This window comes from Typopeltis vanoorti, chromosome 3, assembly GCF_054136105.1.
Source record: "Typopeltis vanoorti isolate ZY-2024b chromosome 3, IOZ_Tvanoo_1.0, whole genome shotgun sequence".
Taxonomy (NCBI): Eukaryota; Metazoa; Arthropoda; class Arachnida; order Uropygi; family Thelyphonidae; genus Typopeltis; species Typopeltis vanoorti.
In genome coordinates, this window is record NC_143551.1 from 72,990,404 (window position 1) to 73,010,777 (window position 20,374).

A 20,374-nucleotide genomic window follows, 5' to 3' on the forward strand; every position below is an offset into this window, starting at 1 on the left:
AATTTCACCAATATCATGTGCTGTTGGGTATCATATCACACTAAAATTATTAGATATGATTAACGCGATTTTGATATACACGGTAACATCGAGGGATTAATTAACCGCGTTAATCGAGGAATACCTGTAATTTATTTTAATTATTTTTATATTATATATTGAATTTTTTTTATATTTATTATGTTTTATTTATTTTTTATTTTATTATACTTTATGTTATTTTATATTTAAATTTATTTTTATAATTATTTTAATTAATTATTAGAGATGATAAAAGTCGAGTTCCTAAGGAGTGGAAGGAGGGCAAGATTGTGCCACTTCATAAAGGAGGTGATCAAACTCATGCATTAAATTATAGGCCTATCTGTGTGTCAGGTGTTGTGGTTAAGTTGTTGGAGAAGCTTGTGAGAACTAGGATCCAGAGTTGGGTTGACAACAATGGTATTATCTTTGATGGACAGAATGGATTCACTAAAGGGAGGTCATGTTTTAGTAATCTACTTACTTATTATAATAAAGTGACTGCTTCCTTGGACAGAGGAGAAGGATACAGAGTAATATACTTAGATTTTGCAACGGCTTTTGATAGAGTACCTCATGATAAATTGATAGTCAAACTATAGAAGATGGGGTTGGATATTAGATTAGTGCATTGGATTGGAGACTGGCTATCTGATAGGTATCAATGTTGGATCCTACTTCTAAATCTTTACCTTGGATCCGACATGTTAATCACTATGATGTTCTTAAACAATTGATAAGTTGTGAGTTGATTTCTAATTCAAATATAGAGAAAATTTATATTTAAAGACTGCGCCACTCTATATCTGAATTAGTTCAAGAATTGAAGAAAAATCAACCTTCAACTATTTCTCCTTAAAATATATACTAGCCGAGTATATTTAACTTATTTATCTCTCCCGCTTCGGTTCGAATATTTTATGAATGGTGCAGTAAAAGAGATTCAGGAAAAATACAACATTAGATTAACAAAACAAACATTTAATTTTATAATCACAAATTTTACACTTAAGATCAAATCACTAATTAAGATATTACAAACGCTTTAGCTCTTCTGATAATACAGTCATACAAACTCAGGCATTGGTCAGTTATCTGAAATACAGTCTTCACACAGTTCACTTAACACTTAATAAAGCTTAATGTCATAAAATTCCTTAGTGATCATTCACATTAACATCTCATAGTTTTTTTTTTTAGTTTCAAATACAATTCATTGGCAATACTTTTTCACAAGCTCACACTTCTAAATCTACGCTTCAGCTAACCTCCGCAACAGTTACTGTTAGTATAGGGATATTCTAGGAAGAAACACACTCAAATCTCTGCATAGGAATATTAATGGTTGGAATATTCTTACCGACAATTTTCCTTCATATATTTATGTGCGAATATTTTTTGTAACTGTATACACTTTAATCAATTAACGGCACTCATTTAAAAAAAAAATCTTCTTAGAAATAACTGGATTAATTAACGGTCGCAATACATACAATCAAACGTTCTTGCATAGATCAAACCGCTTGCACTACATTTGACATCACTTAACTAATTCAGTGTTCTACTAACAACTCTTGTACTAAGGTAACACACAATAATTTCTTAATTTGAAGTTTAATATGCACAGTTGCCTACTCCTTCAACATCAATTTAATTCTTTAGGTACCATAATTCTTAACATCGCTATCATTAAACTCAACGTTGTTGCCTCTAATTATTCTCTAGTTACTTTGTGCTATGCTTCAAGTTTCCGTGTGTCCTTGAAAGGTTGGCCCTGAAATTAAATCTCAACTCAAGTATTGCTAGTCTATTTAGTAGTCACTCAGCTGTTTTCTGTAGCTATAATTGTTATTCTACAACTTATTAGCTAACCGCCTCTCGACTAGTAGACTTTATTTAGCTGCTTGAGTGACGGCGACTCGCTATTATCGCACTGTGATTCCCGAATGCTCCGATTCCAACCTAATGCCAATCTCTCTCTTATAAACCTCTAAAGCTCTTCCTTTTCCAGCGTTCCTCGCTTTTTATATCCGTTTTTCCCGCCTAAATTATTCTCGTGATCTCTTTAACTAATTCCTTTTTAGTAAACTTTCAGCTTTCTCCCCACGTTCTGTTCCAAAAACGTGCTCGTTCACTTACATACGCTTCCATGACAACCAAACAAAATATAATAAAATTGAGCTATTACATAACGTTAAACTTTACAAACAGGCATAAATAGAGAATATTTACATTTCAAATAATGTGCAGTTAAATTATCAAATACAAGTTCTTATAATATTAACATAGTAATAATTAAAATAGCTTAATAATATTTAATACAGTCTTATCACTATTAATACATATATCTTTGATTAAATAATTAGATATTAGACAAAATTAAAGTAGTTATATGAATATTAAATTATAAAATAAGTTATTTACATTAAATAATTACAAGTTTAGCTTATGTAATGGAAGATCATGTTGGATTCTGAAGCAAATAATAATTACTCCAATCTCTATATATTCAGAATCCAACATCAACAAGTTGTGTATGGGAGAGTGATATCCAGGAAAAGGAAATTCACTAGTGGAGTGCCTCAAGGGCTTGGTTTAGGGCCTTTACTGTTTAATTTGTATATTAATATATTGGTGAAGATTTGGATGGAGATATTCAGTTGTTTGCAATGATGCAAAGTTGGGATGAACCATGTAGAGTAAAGAAGATGTTGTAGCTTTACAAGAAGACTTGAATAAATTGAGTGATTGGGCAAGCAAATGGGGATGTGAGTTCAATGTTGCAAAATGTAAGGTTTTAAAATTTGGAAAACAAAGATGGGATGCAGAATTTATGCTTGGTGAGGATATATTGTTGAAGGTGGAGGAAATAAGAGATCTGAAGGTGATAGTGGATAAAGATCTGAAATTTAGGGGACACATAGCCAAAATTGTGAAGACAACACAAAGGCATCTGGAAATGATGCAGGGGACACTGACTTATAGAAGTATGGAAATTCTTGTTCTGTTGCATAAGGCTTTGATTAGGCCAATCATGGACTATTTCAGAAGACTATTATCACAATAGACCTGGTTTTCAGAAGGATGAAGAGGTGTTGGAAAGGGTCCAAAGGCAACTGACTAAGGTAGTTTCTGACCTCTGGAATGTCGAGTATGAGGAAAGATTCAGAAGATGTAATTTGCAGAGTCTGTGGACTGGAGGAAGAGGGGTGATATGATAGAGACCTACAAGTTGGTAAGGGGTTGTTTTAGGATCAATGCCAGAGGTCATCCCCAGAAACTGTATAAAGAAGTTTGAGTAGGGGTGCGAGAGGTAAGTTTTTTTTTTTTTGCAGAGTTGTAAATGATTGAAATGCCTTGCCTGAGAGTGTGATGTCTGCAGGGAGTTTGAATGTGTTCAAGGCATGGTATGATGAGCTGTGTGTGTGATAAAAGGACCTCCCAGATGAGTCCTTGACTCCATCAGGTCTTGGGGTAATAATAATAATAATAAAGGAGACAAAAACTGAAGATAAAGGTATTCTTGATGTATGAGCTTTGAAAGATTGCTAAATGAAACAAACAGTGACAGCATGGTGGTAGAATACACTCAACAGGAATGCCATCTGGAATGTATATCTGTATTTAAAGTAGAAAAGCTATCACAAACTTGAAGTGTAGAAAGGCAGCTGTAGTAGATGATATTCAACCAGAAATGCTAAAATATGGAGGAATAAAGATTTTACAGTAGCTACACTGCATAATTCAAAAGGCTTGGTCAGAGGGGTTGAATTCCAGATGATTGGAACAGAGTACTCATCTGTAAAAAGGGAAATAAAATTTAATGTCAGAATTACAAAGGAATTTCTTTGCTGAGTGCTCCTGGTTTTATGCAGGTATTCTTGAGGAACAGCTAAGAAAAATTGTGGAGTAGAAATTTGGAGAAGAACAAGTTGGGTTCAGGCCAAACAAAGGTTGCCAGGATCAGATTTTCACTTTAAGACAAATAGTTGGAAATCATGGGAATATAAAAAGGATCTGTATTTAAGTTTTGTAGATCTGGAAAAGGCATATGACAATCTGTCAAGAGGAAAGTTGTTCAAAACTCCAGTTATATGGTTTAAATGGGACTTTATATCGACCAATACATAGTCTCTATTTGAGTTGTAAATCAGCAGTTAGAATTGAAGAAAGTAAGGAAGATGGTTTAATGTGAAGTCAGGTGTGTGATAAGGGTGTACATTTTCTCTACTGTTATTCATCATCTATATGGATCACATTACGAAGGAAAGTGGTATTAAACCTGATATCAAATTTGGAGATGTTAATGTCAGTTCTTTGTTTTATGCAGATGATGTTATACTCCTAAATAAATCCAGGACAAGTCTGCACAATTCCCTGACAAAATTGAATAACTGATGTAATAAATTTGGTATGAACATCAGCATTAAAAATTGGCAGAAACGTTGAAAACGTTAACTGCATCCTGAATAGAAAACCTATAGAACAAGAACAACATTTTAGTTATTTAGGCACAATATTTAATGAAGATGACAAATTAAATTTGGAATTATACAATAGAATTAGCAAAGCTGGTCATCATCATCATCATCGGCCTGATCTAGCATGGCCTGTTCCGGCCTTAGAAGTCATCGTTGAATTGTTTAAGAGGACGTCCTGGTTTTCTTTTTCCTAATGGCTTGTAGTTTAAGGCTTGTTTTGGTAATCTTTCTGTTTTCATTCTTTGAATGTGTTTCATCCATTTATGTTTATATTTTTTAATTTTTTCTATTACTGGTTCTTGGTTTAATTCTTTCATAATTTTTTCGTTTTTGTGATCAAATAGGGTATACTTTGCAGTTTTTCCTCCTAAACTTCATTTCTGCTGTTATTAATCTTTGTCTTTTTTGTTTTATTGTCCAGATTTCGCTTCCATACATTAAGACTGGTATTGCTAATGTATTGTATACTTTTAGTCTGGTTTGTTTTTGAACTAGATTTGGTTTAAATATAGCATTAATTACTCCTCTTATTTTTAAATATTTTACAATTTTTACGTTTATCTTTTTCATTTTCATATGTGATCATACATCCTAGGTAGTTAAATGAATTCACTTGTTCTAAGATCTTGTTATCTATTACTATTTTAGTTTCTTGCTGGATCTTGTCCTTTAAAGGCCATAGTTTTTGATTTTTCCATTGATATTATCATACCATAATCTTTGGCTATTTGTAATTATTATTTGGTCGTCGGCAAAGAGGAGAATGTTTAAATTTACTGTAGGAGAAAGTTTAATTCTTTGATGTAAATTTTTATTCCATTTTATTATTATTTCATTTAAGTAGATATTAAAAAGAGTTGCTGAGAGGGGACATCCCTGTCAGACCCCTTGGTTTATCTCTCTTGTATATGATAGGTTTATAATCTTGGTTTATAATCTCGTATATATGATTTAATCTTATTTGTATTTGATTATTTTCATATATTATTATTATTATTATTATAAAAACCTCCATGGAGTCAAAGACTCATCATGGGAGGTCCACTGTTATACACACAGTTTATCATACTGTGCCTTAAATATATTCACTGTCTCTGCACACACCACACTCTCGGGCAAAGCATTCCAATCACTCACCACTCTCCATGCAAAAAACCTGCTCCTCACTCCCTTGCTCACACCTTCCTTATACAGCTTCCAGGAATGACCTCTTGTTCTCCTGCTATCCTCACCCATTCTGTGCAAAACCTCCCCGACGTTAATCTGATAATAACCACTCAACAGCTTATATGTCTCAATCATATCTCCCCTCCTCCTTCTATCCACCAATTTCTGCAAATTGCATTTTGTCAATCTGTCTTCATACTCTACATTCCAGAGACCAGAAACCACCTTAGTCAATCGCCTCTGAACTTTTTTATATATACTTGTGATAGCTTTTAGGATATTATTTGGTATTTGTTTTTCTTTTAATATGTTAAATAATATGTTTCTTTTAACTTGGTCAAATGCTTTTTCAAAGTCAATAAATGTAATATATGTTTCTAAATTGTATTCTCTTCTTTTCTCTATTATTAATTTTAGGCAAAAGGCCAGGTCTTTACATAATCGTCCTTTTCTAAATCCATTCTGTACTTCTGAAATAAAGATTTTGGAATATTTCATTAGAGTGCTATTTAATATTCTGCTATATATTTTGTAACAGGAATTTAGTATATTGATACCTCTATAGTTTTTAGGGTCATCTCTATTACCTTTTTTAAAGATAGGAATCACAATTGCTTTTTTCCATTCTATTTGGGGGATACCAGTTGAATAAATTTTATTTAAAAATAATAAGAGTCTCTCTTTGAATCTTGTTCCTGCATATTTATATAGTTCTGAACCTAGCTTATCTTCTCCAGGTGATTTTCCGTTTCTTGTTTCTTTCAGGCGGATTTCTAATTCTTCTTTAGTTATTTCCTTTTCATTTTCATTAATTGTTTGCCAGTTGTCTTTTTTAAAATATTTGTCTGTCCACAATTCTGTGTAGTAATTTAGAAATTCTTCTAATTTCAATTCGGTGTTTAATTTTATGTTTTCTTTGGTATCTGCATTTAAGTGTTTCAAAATCTTATATACATTGGGTCTTATTTTATATAAATCATGTTCTAAATTAGAAACAAATTTGTTCCATGATTCTCTATGTCTTTTGCTGACTTCTCTTTTAGCTATGGCTCTTATTCTTTTATATTCTATTTCATCATCTAATCTTTTAACTGCTTGACCATTTGTGATAGGCTTCTTTTTTCTTTTTGATTAATTCTTTGATCCCAGATCTTCAGTTTTTTTCCTTTTATTGAATTTTTTGGTCTTTCCTAGGCTTTCATTTGCTGCTGCATTTAGTATCTTTTTTATATTAAGCCATTCTATTTCTATTTCTTCATTTTGTTTTATTTTATCTAGATATTGGTTAATTCTTTGTTCATATAGCCATTGTACATTGTGTCATTCAGTAGTCTAGTTTTATAAACAAATGTTTCAATTTTTCTTTCTGTTCTTGTTATTTGTAGACATTTAGGTGGTAATCTTAATTTTATTTTAACAAGGAATTGGTCACTGCTTATTTCAAATCCTCTGTGAACTCTAACATCTAGTGAAAATTTTGATGTCTTTTCATTTAATATGAAGTAATCTAATATTGATTTCCATCCTCTTGCTGCCCATGTATATTTATGTTTGTCTTTATGTTTACAGAAGGAATTCATTATTTGTTAGGTTATTATAAACTACAAAGTCAATCAATTTTTTACCATCCCTGTTTAGAGTATGTTCTCCATGTATTCCTATATTATTATTAATTTTCATGTTTCCAATTCTTGCATTTAAGTCTCCTGCTAAAATTTTGTAATCATTTTTATTTATTTTATTATATATGTTTTGTAGCTGATTATAAAAATCAATATTATCCTGTTCTCTTCGTTCTTCTGGGGCATATAAACCAATTATTGTTAAATAGCCTTTATCTATTTTTATTCTAGCTTCTATTATTCTTTCCTATCGATTTCCTACCATACCAGTAAAGTGGTATGGTAGGAAATCTGTCTTATTCCATAAATTTATATGGAATAAGACAGATTAGTCAATAAAACTCTTGATCCAAGAGTGGATACCACTGATAAGAGTCCCGAGAAAGATTAGGGGACTGAACAGATAGCATCAATGGCAGTATCATATTAAAAATGAGGATATTAGAAAAGAACTTGGCTATTAGCATTCAGGAATGTGTTAGCAGAGCTAATCTCAGATGGCATGGCCACTTCAACAGAATGGGAGAGGAAAAATTAGCAAACAAGTGTTCTTTGCTAGGATTGCAGGAAAAACACCCAGAAGACCAAAAAACATTAAAAAGTGTCTTAGAAGACAGAAATATAAGATATGATAATATTGGAATGTTGATAGATAAGAGGCTAATTGGAGGAAAATTGTTGATAGGAAGTTAATAACAATGCATCTTAGTATGTAGTATCAGGTCATCTCAAAAGTAATGTCATTTTTTAGCATTAAGTTTTGAAAGAATATATAAAAGATAAATCACTTGCTAATTTAATCAGGTATTCTCTTAAATCAATACTGCTCTTCCAAAGTTGTGAAAGCTTCATAATGCCATTTCTATAGAATTCAGGAAGTTTGGAGGCAAAGCAGTTGCATAGGCTCAATTTCAGTTCCTCTAATGTATTAAATTGTTTTCCATTAATGAAATGTTGCAAACTTCCAAATAGTGGTAATCTGAAGGCTCAAGATCAGGAGAATATGGAAGCTTTTCCCAGCTGAGTTCCTCAATCTTGGTACAGGTGATTCTTGCACTATGATGGCATGTGTTATCATGCTGATAAACAACATCCTTTCAATCAACCAGAGAACACCTTTTTTCTTTCAGTTTTTCATGCAATCAGTCAAGTTGTAGAAAGTTTTTTTAACTTGGGTATATTATATATTCAACATACCAAGTAATTTTATATAAACTTGGTTTTTAATCCTATTTCCAAGTCAAGTGAGCAAACAGACAAATAAATCAAGTTTGCACCTGCACGTAGTGCAAGTCTAGGCAACTTATGGTAGTGCCACTCTAGGCAACTCGTGGTAAAAGTGGATTAAGCTCTGATCACTTTCCTTAGTATTTTTCCCTTAATGTAAAGCACATCCCCTTGCGGAGATGTATGATGCTGATGTTATGACCATTGCTTTTAATGCATAGCATCATATATCTCCACAAGGGGATGTGCTTTACATTAAGAGGAAAATACTAAGGAAAGTGATCAGAGTGTAATCCACTTTTACCACGAGTTGTACTACCATGAGTTGCCTAGACTTGCACTACGTGCAGGTGCAAACTTGACTTACTTGTCTGTTTGCTCACTTAGGAAATAGGATTAAAAACCAAGTTTATATAAAATTACTTGGTATCTTGAATACAATCAGTCGAGTTGTTCACAGTATACTTCAGCTGTAATTGTTTGGTTTTATGGCAAGAGTTCAAAGTGTATAATACCAGCCATATCCCACCAAATGCTCAACAAAACCTTCTGTGGGTGAAGTTCTTGTTTTGGCTGAGGTTTAGCCTGCTAACCCACTGCTATTGGCACTTAACATTCTTGTTAAGTATCCCCGTTTCATCACCGATGACCACACAACTCAAAAACGGAGATTGAACTGCTCGAGAATGAAGACTCACTCTCTTCAGTTGCTGTTCATCAGTTCATGAGGAATCCACTTGATGAGCTTAGACACTATTCCAAATTCTTGCAAATGGTGATGGATGGTCAATGATGATGAATTAAGATCTTTTGCTAAATCTTTAACAATTGCATTGGCATTTCTTGCAATAGCAGCTTCCAGCATATCATTATTGAGAGAGAGAGACAGAGCACCCAGAGTGAGGGGAGTTTTTCAAGCTAAAGTTCCCTTGTTGAAATTTTTGGAACTATCATTAACACCACAATTGTCCTCCTCCTCTCATCTTCCTGTCCTCACAGAAACCATCATACCTTCTACTTTATTTATGTTAGTAATCATCCTCATCCAACCATGTATGTACTGTAGTAACTCATTTTCAGGTCTATAATTAGTCTTATTTGTGTCACTTCTCAGCTATGACTCCTCCAACTACACCTTTTATCGCGATCTATTCTGTTTTCCCAAACACAACAAATCAACATGTATATTACATTTTTTATGCATTAATATGCACTTCTTTACATTTTCTAATAGGTATTTCAGTACTGAAATACAATAATCTTATCTCATCTTCCTTTGACCAGTATCGAGGGTTTATTAATCAACGGACCTCAAGCCGTTCACAGGATAAGGTGGTCAGCCATATGCCCCGGTGTATCCTATGTCCGTAGTGTTGAGTTCTCAAGGCTGGTTTGCCTGCTTTGCGGGATGAAAACCCCCAGGATAAACTGGGGAAAACCCTATTGTCCACGTCCAAGACCGGCTAACTTGGCTATGGCTGAGGAAGATCCTTCAGCTCCTCACGTCTCCGACAGGAATCGAACCTAGGACACTTCTTCCCCAGGCATATGGTTCGAAGCGCATAGCCACTAGGCTAACCGCACGGACAAATACAAATAAGTATGCAAACTCACTGCGTAAAAAAAAAAAAAAAAAAGTGAATTTCTAATATAGTGATTTTTTTCTAGATTTTGCATAGACATTTGATACAAATACTGCATACCAAACTACTGTTAAAATTGAGCCTAAACATCTCCTCTTCTTCCTCTATGTTCTCAGTCCTACAGCAACTAAACCCTGTTGTGCATTATATATATTTTTCGATTATATTATATTTTTGAGAATAGGACTGGTGGTGGGAGGGCTAGGGGCCATACATGGAAGCTGGGCAAGAATGTGGTTAGCAAGGGTGTTAGAGCTAGGATTTTTTACTTGGAGAGTGGTAAATGAGTGGAATAAGCTGCCAGAGACTGTTGTGGGTGCTATGACTGTGAATGAGTTCAAGGTGAGGTATGATAGATACTGTGTGAATGTCGAATAGTTGTTCTTGACATGATGTTAGGGCCTCCCTCGATGAGTCTGTCGACTCCTTGGAGTTGCCCGAAATAATAATAATAATAATATAATACAGGGGTTACCAAAAGTCACACACACACACACACACACACATCATAAAATAAACTTGAATTTTTCGATATTAGTGACACACTTCATAGAATTAAATTACCATCAACAAAGCTTATAACCATATCTTTACAAAGGCAAAAATAAATAACATTACTAAAGCAAATGTTCAAAATGACCACCTTGTTCTTGAATGCAGGCACATGATTCTTTTATCAAATTGTAGGCAACTCTTCAAAGCATGGAATTACTGACTGCTCTGATTGTTTCATCGATGTTCATCTTCAGTTTATCAGTTGTGTGTGAATTATTTTTATATACCTTACCTTTTAGGTTACCTCCATAAGAAAAAATCTGGAGGTTACAAATCTGAAACCATGGGGACTAAAGTTCATTAGAAATCAGTCTGTCACCAAAACACTCTTGCAAAAATTGCATTGTTTCATTTGATGAATGTCAAGTGGCACTGTCTTGTTGAAAACAACAGTTAAGTACTTCAGTCTCCAGGAGAGCCATGAACTCGGTGATGTCTTGGTACAGTGCACTGTTCAGTGTCATCTCAAAGAAAATGGGTCCAACAATGGCATGATACTGCACATCACACTCCAGTTTTCAGAAAATGCAAGTGCATTTCATGGAAAACATGAGGATTTTCCAATGACTAAATTCTGTTATTCTGGCTATTGATGTATTCACTTAGGTGGAACCACACTTCGTCACTGAAGAAAACATTGTCCAGATCATGAACTCCATTTTCTTCAACAAATGATCAAAATGACCAGTGGCTTCAATTCCTGAACTGAGTGAACATGGTGGACAAAAGCCTTGTTTGGTGGCTCTCCAAGTACTGCCACACACCATACCTGTCTGTGCAGAAAGTTTTCTAAGACTCTTTGAAGATGAACATTACATCATGTTGTGTACCGTAGTCACTTAAGCCTTAGTCAAAATGAAAGGTCTTCCATGCTATTTGTCTGCAGCTGATCCGGTTTCCTGAAAGCATTTGATTAATCATGTAATTGTTGAATTTTGAGGAACAACAGAGTTGAGATACTTATGATGAAACTCCTCCACAACATTTGTATAAGAATGACAGGCAAAATAACAACTTGTTCCTCCTGGGAAAGGGCCAGTTCACTTTCCTCATAAACAAAACTATGCGATTGCCTAATATCTGGCACATGGTTGTTAGATGCAGCCCAGCTTCAACTTTTGATGTGCATGACTTTTGGATCACCCTGTATTATATTAATAGAAATTTGCTGTAAAACTCGTTAGTGAAACTGAAGACCTCGGAGTTGATTACAGAGAGAAAATTTAAAGTTTGTTGCCTGCATTGCTGAGGTGGTTAAGTCATCAGATAACTGCAGTGTTGAAAAGAATATAAACTTGTTGGAATAAGGAATTCAATCTCCCACATTACAAGAAAATATCACATTCTGACTTCTGTACTGCGATATGGTCAACTGAATTCTATGGAAATGAAAAAATAGCAACAAAAAAAAAGATTCATAATATATATATATATATATTCTGGCTTATGGAATTTTGTATATAGAAAAGATTAAGAAATTAGTTTTCAAGATTTATTTGAAACAGAGAGAGAGATATGATATGATCATCCAAGTTGGAAAGGGGAACTTACAGATTTTGCAAATCATGGCAAATGAAAACAACTTTGTCATCTTTAGAAGTTGAGTATTATATTATTATTATTATTAACACCAGACTCTATGGAGTCAAAACTCATCACAGGAGGTATACAATGTTACATACAAAGGCCATCAAACCATGCTTTAAACCCATTGAATGCATCTGCATTCATCGGGCAATGAATTCCACCTACCAACCACTCTCTATGCAAAGAACCTGTTCTTTACATCCTTGCTCACACCTTCCTTATACAATTTCTAGGGATGGTCCTTGTTCAATTCCCCTCACTTATATGAAAAATTTCTTCCACATTAACCCAGTAACAACCTTACCAACTTAAATGTGTCATTCATGTACCCTCTCCTCCTATTCATGAGACTGCAAATTGTATTCTCTCAATCTATCTTTGCATCCCACATTCCAAAAACCAGTTACTTACCACCTTAGTCAGTCTTCTCTGGACCATTCTAATATATCATTATCACCATGAAAACCAGTTGACCAAATCTGTGCACAGTAATTCATATGAGGCCTGACCAAGGCTTTATTTCTCTATATTTAGATCCTTTGCATCATTTCCATAATCAGATATGATGAATTCAGAACTTGTGCAATGTCAAGTTATGACCAATTGCCTGCAACTGGTCATAACTTTTGCCCAACACTATTCCCACCCTTATCATACTTAAATAGCTCTATTTCATCATAATCCCCAGAAAACGCTAATCTCCTGGCTCCACACTTTGCCTCCAAATCATGCATGACTGACAAAATGGTAAATGCCCCTATCCCCCAACCATTTCAGATTCAATATACTCTGTATCCTTTGCCAGAAAGAGATCAGAAAAATATTGTCCAATTTACACATGAAAAAGTCTCCTGGACCTGATGGCATTCCTCCAATTGTCCTGAAGGTTGTTTGTACACAGAACTGACTCCTATCCTATGTCACCTATATATATATATTCTCTTACTCCACTGGTATCTATCTCACAACCTGGAAATTAGCCTATATTCAACCCATTCCCAAGAAGGATGACAAATCAGCCATCTAACTACTGCCCTATCTCACTCACCTCAAGGATACCCAGCTAATAAATGACCGACAGTATGGATTCCGTCGCTGCCAATCAACAGGAGATCTATTCACATATATCACCCATCACTGGATATCTCCAAAGCTTTTGACCAGGTTTGGCACAAAGGCTTATTAAGCAAACTCCCATCATTTGGTCTGTCTCAGGACTTCTGCAGTTGGATTGCCAGCTTTCTGTCTGGATGCACACTATGTGTGATGGTGAATGGTTCCTTATTATCTCACCATTTCAACTAATGTCAGGGTTCCACAAGGTTCTATTCTCTCACCAACTCTCTTCCTTCTATATATCAATGACCTACTTCAGTTGACCTCCAACCCAATATAACAGTTTTGCAGATGACAGCACATTGCACTCCTCCCTTTCATTTGATAAACCTTACTCTATCCAACTCACTTCACCCTACTAGAACATCGAACACCACTGACCTCAATTCTGATCTCCAAACCATCCTTCGATGAAGTTCAGTTAACCTTATCAATTTCAATGGTATGAAAACCCAGTTCTGTCTTATTTCTCACAAAAAATAATCATTTTCTTCCAGTATTATTTTTGACGACACTCAAATTTCTAGACAAGATAAATTTCTCTTCTTGGAATCACCCTGACATCAAGCCTCTCCTGGTATAAACGCATCACAACAATTGCATCCTCAGCTTCTAAAAAAACTAGGATTTCTCTTTCATTTAAGACGTTACTTCACCTCTGAATAACTGTTAACCTTATATAAATCACAAATCTACCCAGCTATTGAACTCCCTCAAAATGCTTGACTCAATACAGAAAAGAGCAGTTAGATTGATTAATGACTCGTCTCTTACCAACTTACTCCTCCCACTTATGCACAGATGTTTCTGCAATTGTGTATTCTATAAATATTTCCATGGCAAATATTCATCTGAAATAGCATCAATAATTCCCTCCCCATAGCCTAAGCCCATTGGAACCTACAGAACAATCTCCTTTTCCTACTCCTTCATCCCTGCTGTATTGTGGAATAGCCTTCCCCTGATGTGTTTCCCAAGGAATACAATATATAGGCTTTTAAATCAGGTGTAACACGTTTCTCCTTTCCCAGCCCACTATACCCATGGGTTGATCAACCAACCTCTCGCGTATGGGCTCAACATTAAAAAAGAAAAAAAAATGTCCTTATCTGCCACCACTTCCAGGTCTTTTGTCTCCTCAACCTTCTCCAAAATTTTCCCTTGGCATTCTGTTGTTGCTTACCAAATTTCAGAACATTACAGGTGTATTGTATGAGTGGGCAAGTAATGCATTCTATTCAACTCCTTCTATAAGGCTACATCTGTTTCATTCATCATCATTCTCCCCAGTTTGGCATCATCCACAAATATATATTTACAGTTATACCCATTCAAATATCATTAATATACAAGTTAAGCAGCAATGGCTCCCAAACAGACCCATGCAGTACACCACTAGTGACTTTCCTTTCTGGGATACCATCTCCCCCCCCCCCCCCCCCTTCTATACTCACAACATGCACAACTTGCTGAAACCAATCTGACAGCCAGTTATCTATACAATTCACTATTCTAGAAAATCTCATCTCTCTCTAATTTAGTTACTGACTTGTGTAGCAAAAGCCTTTGCAAATCGAAGTATATTATTATATATGCATCTCACTTGTCTAATAAATTTGTCACCTTGCTATAGTATATAAATTGATAAAACATAACATGACCTCTCTTTAACAAACTCATGCTGCTGTAATCAACCCACTTTTGTATTGTTCTCACCCACCTCTCCAAAACCTTAACTATAACTCCTGATATACAATACAGATCCACCTATAATTTGTAACCTTAGTCTTATCACCACCTTTGTGAAGTGGAACAGTTTTACCTTCCTTCCACTCCTTTGGCACTTGTGCTGTTGCAAGGCTCTTGTTAAATGGGTAGGCTTAGGTTACAATTGTGACATGACATATTACCATGGTTAAGATGTGTGGTGATATGTCATGTCTTAGCTTTAAGACACATGGTAGTCTTGACTTCTCATATATCTCTTGATTGCTTACCAGTAAGTCTTCCATTTCCTGTATGCCTGAGCTGCTCCTCATATCACACTGAGGATGAAGCACTCTGATGAAGTGCCTACTGATTACTTTAACTATATCCTCTTCAAAAGTTACTTATCTATTGCTTTCAAACATCAACATCACCTTGCCATAATCATTCTTCTTTCTAATTACCATATACAAAAAAAAACAAAAAAAACTAGGATTTTTCTTGCCTGATTTGCTACTTTCTGCTCATACTACATTTTTGCTGTCCTTGTGCCTGTGTCACCTTCTTGGCTGCCTGTTCTTTATACTCTTTGCGCAACTGATTAATACTATTATTCACCTTGTGGTGTCTCTACAGTGCTTTCTGCTTCCAGATTTTATATTAATAATATTTCAGATTAATAGAAATATACTGGTAAGTTGAAGAAAATTTAAGTGGAGTCATATAATGATGTTATGTAATATATATATATATATATTATATATATTCATAAAGAAAACACCCCTCTTCGCCCAATTGTGGAAGGAATTGATTCACCTACATATAAACTTTCAAAATATTTAGCAAAGTACCTCAAGTGTTTCTCCAATAAATCTTCATCTTTCATCAAAAACACTACAGATTTTGCTCATATTAAAGATGTTCCCATCGATGAAAATGACATTCTAGCCAGTTTTGATATTATATCTTTATTTACTAACGTTCCTACGGATGAGGTACTTACATTACTACAGGACAAATTATCCAAAAAAATGTTCACTTTATTAAAGCATTGCATTCATTCTGGTTACTTCAGATATCAGGACTCCATTTACCAACAAAAACAAGGCCTGGCAATGGGCAATCTTTTGTCCCCAGTGCTAGCTAACATCTTCCTTGAAGATTTTGAAAAGAAAGCCATATCTTCCTTCTCACTTAAACCAAAAGTTTGGAAAAGATATGTTGATGATATATTCATTATTTGGAATCACGGGCACACATCTCTCTCACAGATTTTCTTCGTCATCTAAACATCCAACATCCTAATATAAAAGTTACTGCTGATTTAGAAAATAATAACTCCTTACCCTTCTTGGATGTTATGCTTACATGGTGCTCTGAAAGATTAAAAATCTCTATGTACAGAAAACCTATGCATACCAATAGATATCTGCATAATCTTTCTCATCATTTTCAGCCACAAAAACTTGGAACTATATCTACCTTAGGACACAGAGCACGTTCTCTCTTAAATGAACAAGATGAACTACAAAAAGAAATGAATCACCTCACTCTTATTTTTAAACAAAATGGATACTCTGAAAAAACAATTAAGAAATTTCTTCTGGATCCTCCTAGGCAGTGCACAACAGAGACTATTAATTTTAAAGGTAGCATCTCCATTCCATACATTAGTACAGTCTCCAAAAAAATAGCTAAAGTCCTTAAAAAATATAATATCAGGACCTTCTTCACCACACTTCCTAAAATCCGTTCTCTAATCAGCCATCCAAAACCTACTCATCACAACCTTAAGTACCCTGGAGTATACAAATTGTGGTGCGATTGCAATATCCCATACTTTGGACAAACAAACAAATCTATTGAACAAAGAATAGAAGAACATAAGAGAGACATCTCTTACAAAAGATCTCATGCAATGCCGTTATCCAGTCATATTCTTTTTTCAAATAATCCTAATGATAACCAACAAAGCCACTCCGTTTGCTGGAATAGATCAGAAAATATCTTTCGCTGTGATGATGAGTTTGAGAGGAAAATTGTAGAATCAAGAGAAATCCTGCTGAACCCGGTCCACTTAAACAACAATTTAAGTTATAACATCCCAGATAGCTATGCTGCAGTTGTTCAATATTGGCGTTCACGTGAACCTGCACACACGATTGCAATAAACAATGGCACGTCAGTTGGAACAACTTGAAAAAATACAACGTTTTTATGTATCGATTATGTGAGGCAATTTGTACCTGTAATTTCCAGTTTGTTTAAATAATTCAATGTTTATTAGTATTCCTTTATAAATACCTGAAGAAGGCTGCCATATGCCGAAACTAGTAGTATTTATCATTAAAATCTTTATATGTTATCTCGGTTTTATAGTCATTAAATCTATATTTTCTTCAAATGTACAACAACCGAGTAAAAGCCGATCACCACATATATATATATATATAATATTATATTTGTAAATTTAAAAAACTATTGTTATTCAAATACCTGAAGCCTCAGTTTCTTAATAGGTTAATTAAATAGAGTCTCTGTAGCTCAGTCGGTATAGACAAAGCCCTTTGGTCGGAAAGACCTGGGTTCGATTCCCGTCAGTGATGCAAGGAACCATTATCTGGTTTCTTTCGACTAAAGGTTAGTTAGCCAGTCTCATATGGAGGTAGAGGATTTTTTCACCTGGAAACTTGGGTTTTTCATCCCTCAGAACAGTCAAACTGGCCCCGTGAACATACATGGATTACAGACATGAATACTTACGATAATATGTGGAAGAGATAGGGTCCTCACCACGTCATTACGCCCATAGTTAACCATCAGTACATGGTAATCAACCTCCTAGGTAGGAGATGGCACATGAATGGAATGGAATTAATTAAATTAGTGTAATTTTAATATTCTGGGAAAGGAATCTGTCTGTGCCTTGCCCTTGCGCTGAAAATTTATTCATAATTTAGTTTCAGATATAGTTTTTTTTTTGTTGTTGTTTTGTTTAATATTTTATTTTAAAATTAAGAATGAGACACTCTTTTGAAATGTTTACTTTGGACAAGTTTCCACAAACCAATCTAAGAAAACTTGTTCTCCTTCGTCTTGATTATTATGACATTAGCATACATAAAATACAATACAGCTTAGCTCAGCAGGAAATATTGCATTTCACATACTCTTATAGCAATTATTTCTTTTTTGCAAGGTTGAAACAATTGGAGATGCATATATGGTAGTTTCTGGACTTCCTGATAGAAATGGCATGAATCATGCACCAGAGGTAGCTCGAATGGCACTAGCACTATTACAAGGTGTGGATAAATTCATCATACGTCATCGTCCTCAGGAAAAATTAATGTTAAGGATTGGAATTCACACAGGTAAGTTTTTCTGTGGTATATGTTGAATATTTTATTTCCTGAAACGAAAAATTTTTTATCTGATAAAATAATCTAGTGAATGGTTCATTTGAGTTAGGATATTTATTAAATTTCTTAGATTAATTAGTGTAATTTTAGTATATTATTGTGGTGGTTTTAGTGAATTAATTGTACTTGGTATATTTTCTAATATATTTGTAGATATATTGCTAATTTATATAAAAGTGGAGCCAAAAAGGCATTGGAACAATAGAGAGGTGTTATTTTCTCTGCTGAATAAAAACATTATACCTGCATTGTGGCTAGCCATGAATTCTTTGATGAAAGAATGTGGAATTACAAAATTATGAGCAGTGTAGGAGATTGCTTGGAGTTATAGCATGGAATGAGGAGTTTGAGCAGAAAAGAAATAATACTGCTTAGAAACTAACAAAGAGACACTTAATGGCATCAGTGTCTGAATATATTCTGAAGGTCAAAAGACTGAATAAGATAGGTGTCAAATGCATGAATGAGGGGATTAAGCACGAAATTTGGAAGAAGAAGAAGAAGAAGGTTAGAAAAAAGAGTACAAAGAGGCAGGCCAGGTAAGATCAACAAAAGTGTAGTATTAGCAAATCAGGCAAAGAAAAATCCCAAGGAGTTTTTTTCAATATGTGGCAAGCAGAAAGCGAAATCATTAGGGCAAGATGATGGTGGATGAAAGTGGTAGATTGGTAACAGATTGCATTATGGAAAATTATGGAGACAACTACCTTGTTAGAGCAAAACTTTAGTTTAATATAAACCAAAACGAATACTCGACGTTTCAACCTTCATATCAAGGTCATCATCTGGAGCATACACATATATACAGAGAAACAAGCTGCACTACAATCTACATGGTTTGCTAAAGTTACTGATCAACCATTACAACAATTATTGGCTTGACCTCTGTTGAAAAAAAAAAATCTTTACTACATCAAAGCTAGAGTCCTATTATTATCTATCAGGTTACAAAAGTAAATTGGGCTGGAGAGCAACAGGTTTATTTATATATATATATATATATATATAAATAAAATAAATAAATAAATAAAAATATATTATATAGTAGGCTGAATATGTGCCATCCAAATTCTTGGAATTTTTATGCCAATTATTGTTGAGATTAGGGTGGTTAATCAGAATTTCACAGGCTTCTTTAAATTTCCTTTCATACCAGGTTTTTGTATGATGTAAAGAGCAAATACTTTTCCAATCAATTTGGTGTAGGGTGTTGAGAGCGTGATCTGAGAGGCCTGCTTCACCAAAATTGTTATATTTAATGTGTCTTTTGTGTTCTTTTTGACATATAGGGATTGTACATCCAGTTTCACCAATATAAGGTAAGTTACAGGTGCAAAAGATGCAATAAACTCATGGATGTGCCAATGGGAGGAGAGGATCCTTAGAGGAGTTGAAGTTGAATATGTTTTTTAATTTTATAGGTGGTTTAAAAGTGGCATTGAGATTTGAATGGTGTAGGATTCTATTGATTTTTTCTAATAACCCTTTAATGTAGGATGGCTATGGTTGTACTGTAATTCTTTTTTTGTAATTCTTTATACTGTATATTCTTTTTTGATGAAGTTTTATGAAGAACTTTATTAATATTTTTGTTATAGCCATTATTTATAAATGTGTTGCTAATAATCTTCAATTCTTGTTTAAGAGCTTGTTAATTAGAGCAAATTGTTATAGCTCCTTTTTTAAGAATATTAATTACTCCAAATTTTTGTGATGGGTGGTGATATGAGTTAGCATGTATATATTGGCTAGTATTTGTCGGTTTGCGGTAACCTGTGAAGGATAGACTGCCTGAGGGAAGACATGTGACCAGTGTATCCAGAAAT

General features: G+C 34.3%; 1 protein-coding gene across 4 annotated transcripts in view; it reads left to right on the forward strand.

The window, feature by feature from the left end:
- Window positions 1–20,374, forward strand: part of LOC150108266 (atrial natriuretic peptide receptor 1-like) — a 352,590-nt gene that overhangs the window by 290,051 nt on the left and 42,165 nt on the right. For all 4 annotated transcript variants that reach the window (XM_090415713.1, XM_090415714.1, XM_090415715.1 and 1 more), the window contains one exon: window positions 18,326–18,500. In XM_090415713.1, coding sequence (XP_090271839.1) covers window positions 18,326–18,500 — 175 coding nt within the window. The remainder of the gene's footprint in view (window positions 1–18,325; window positions 18,501–20,374) is intronic.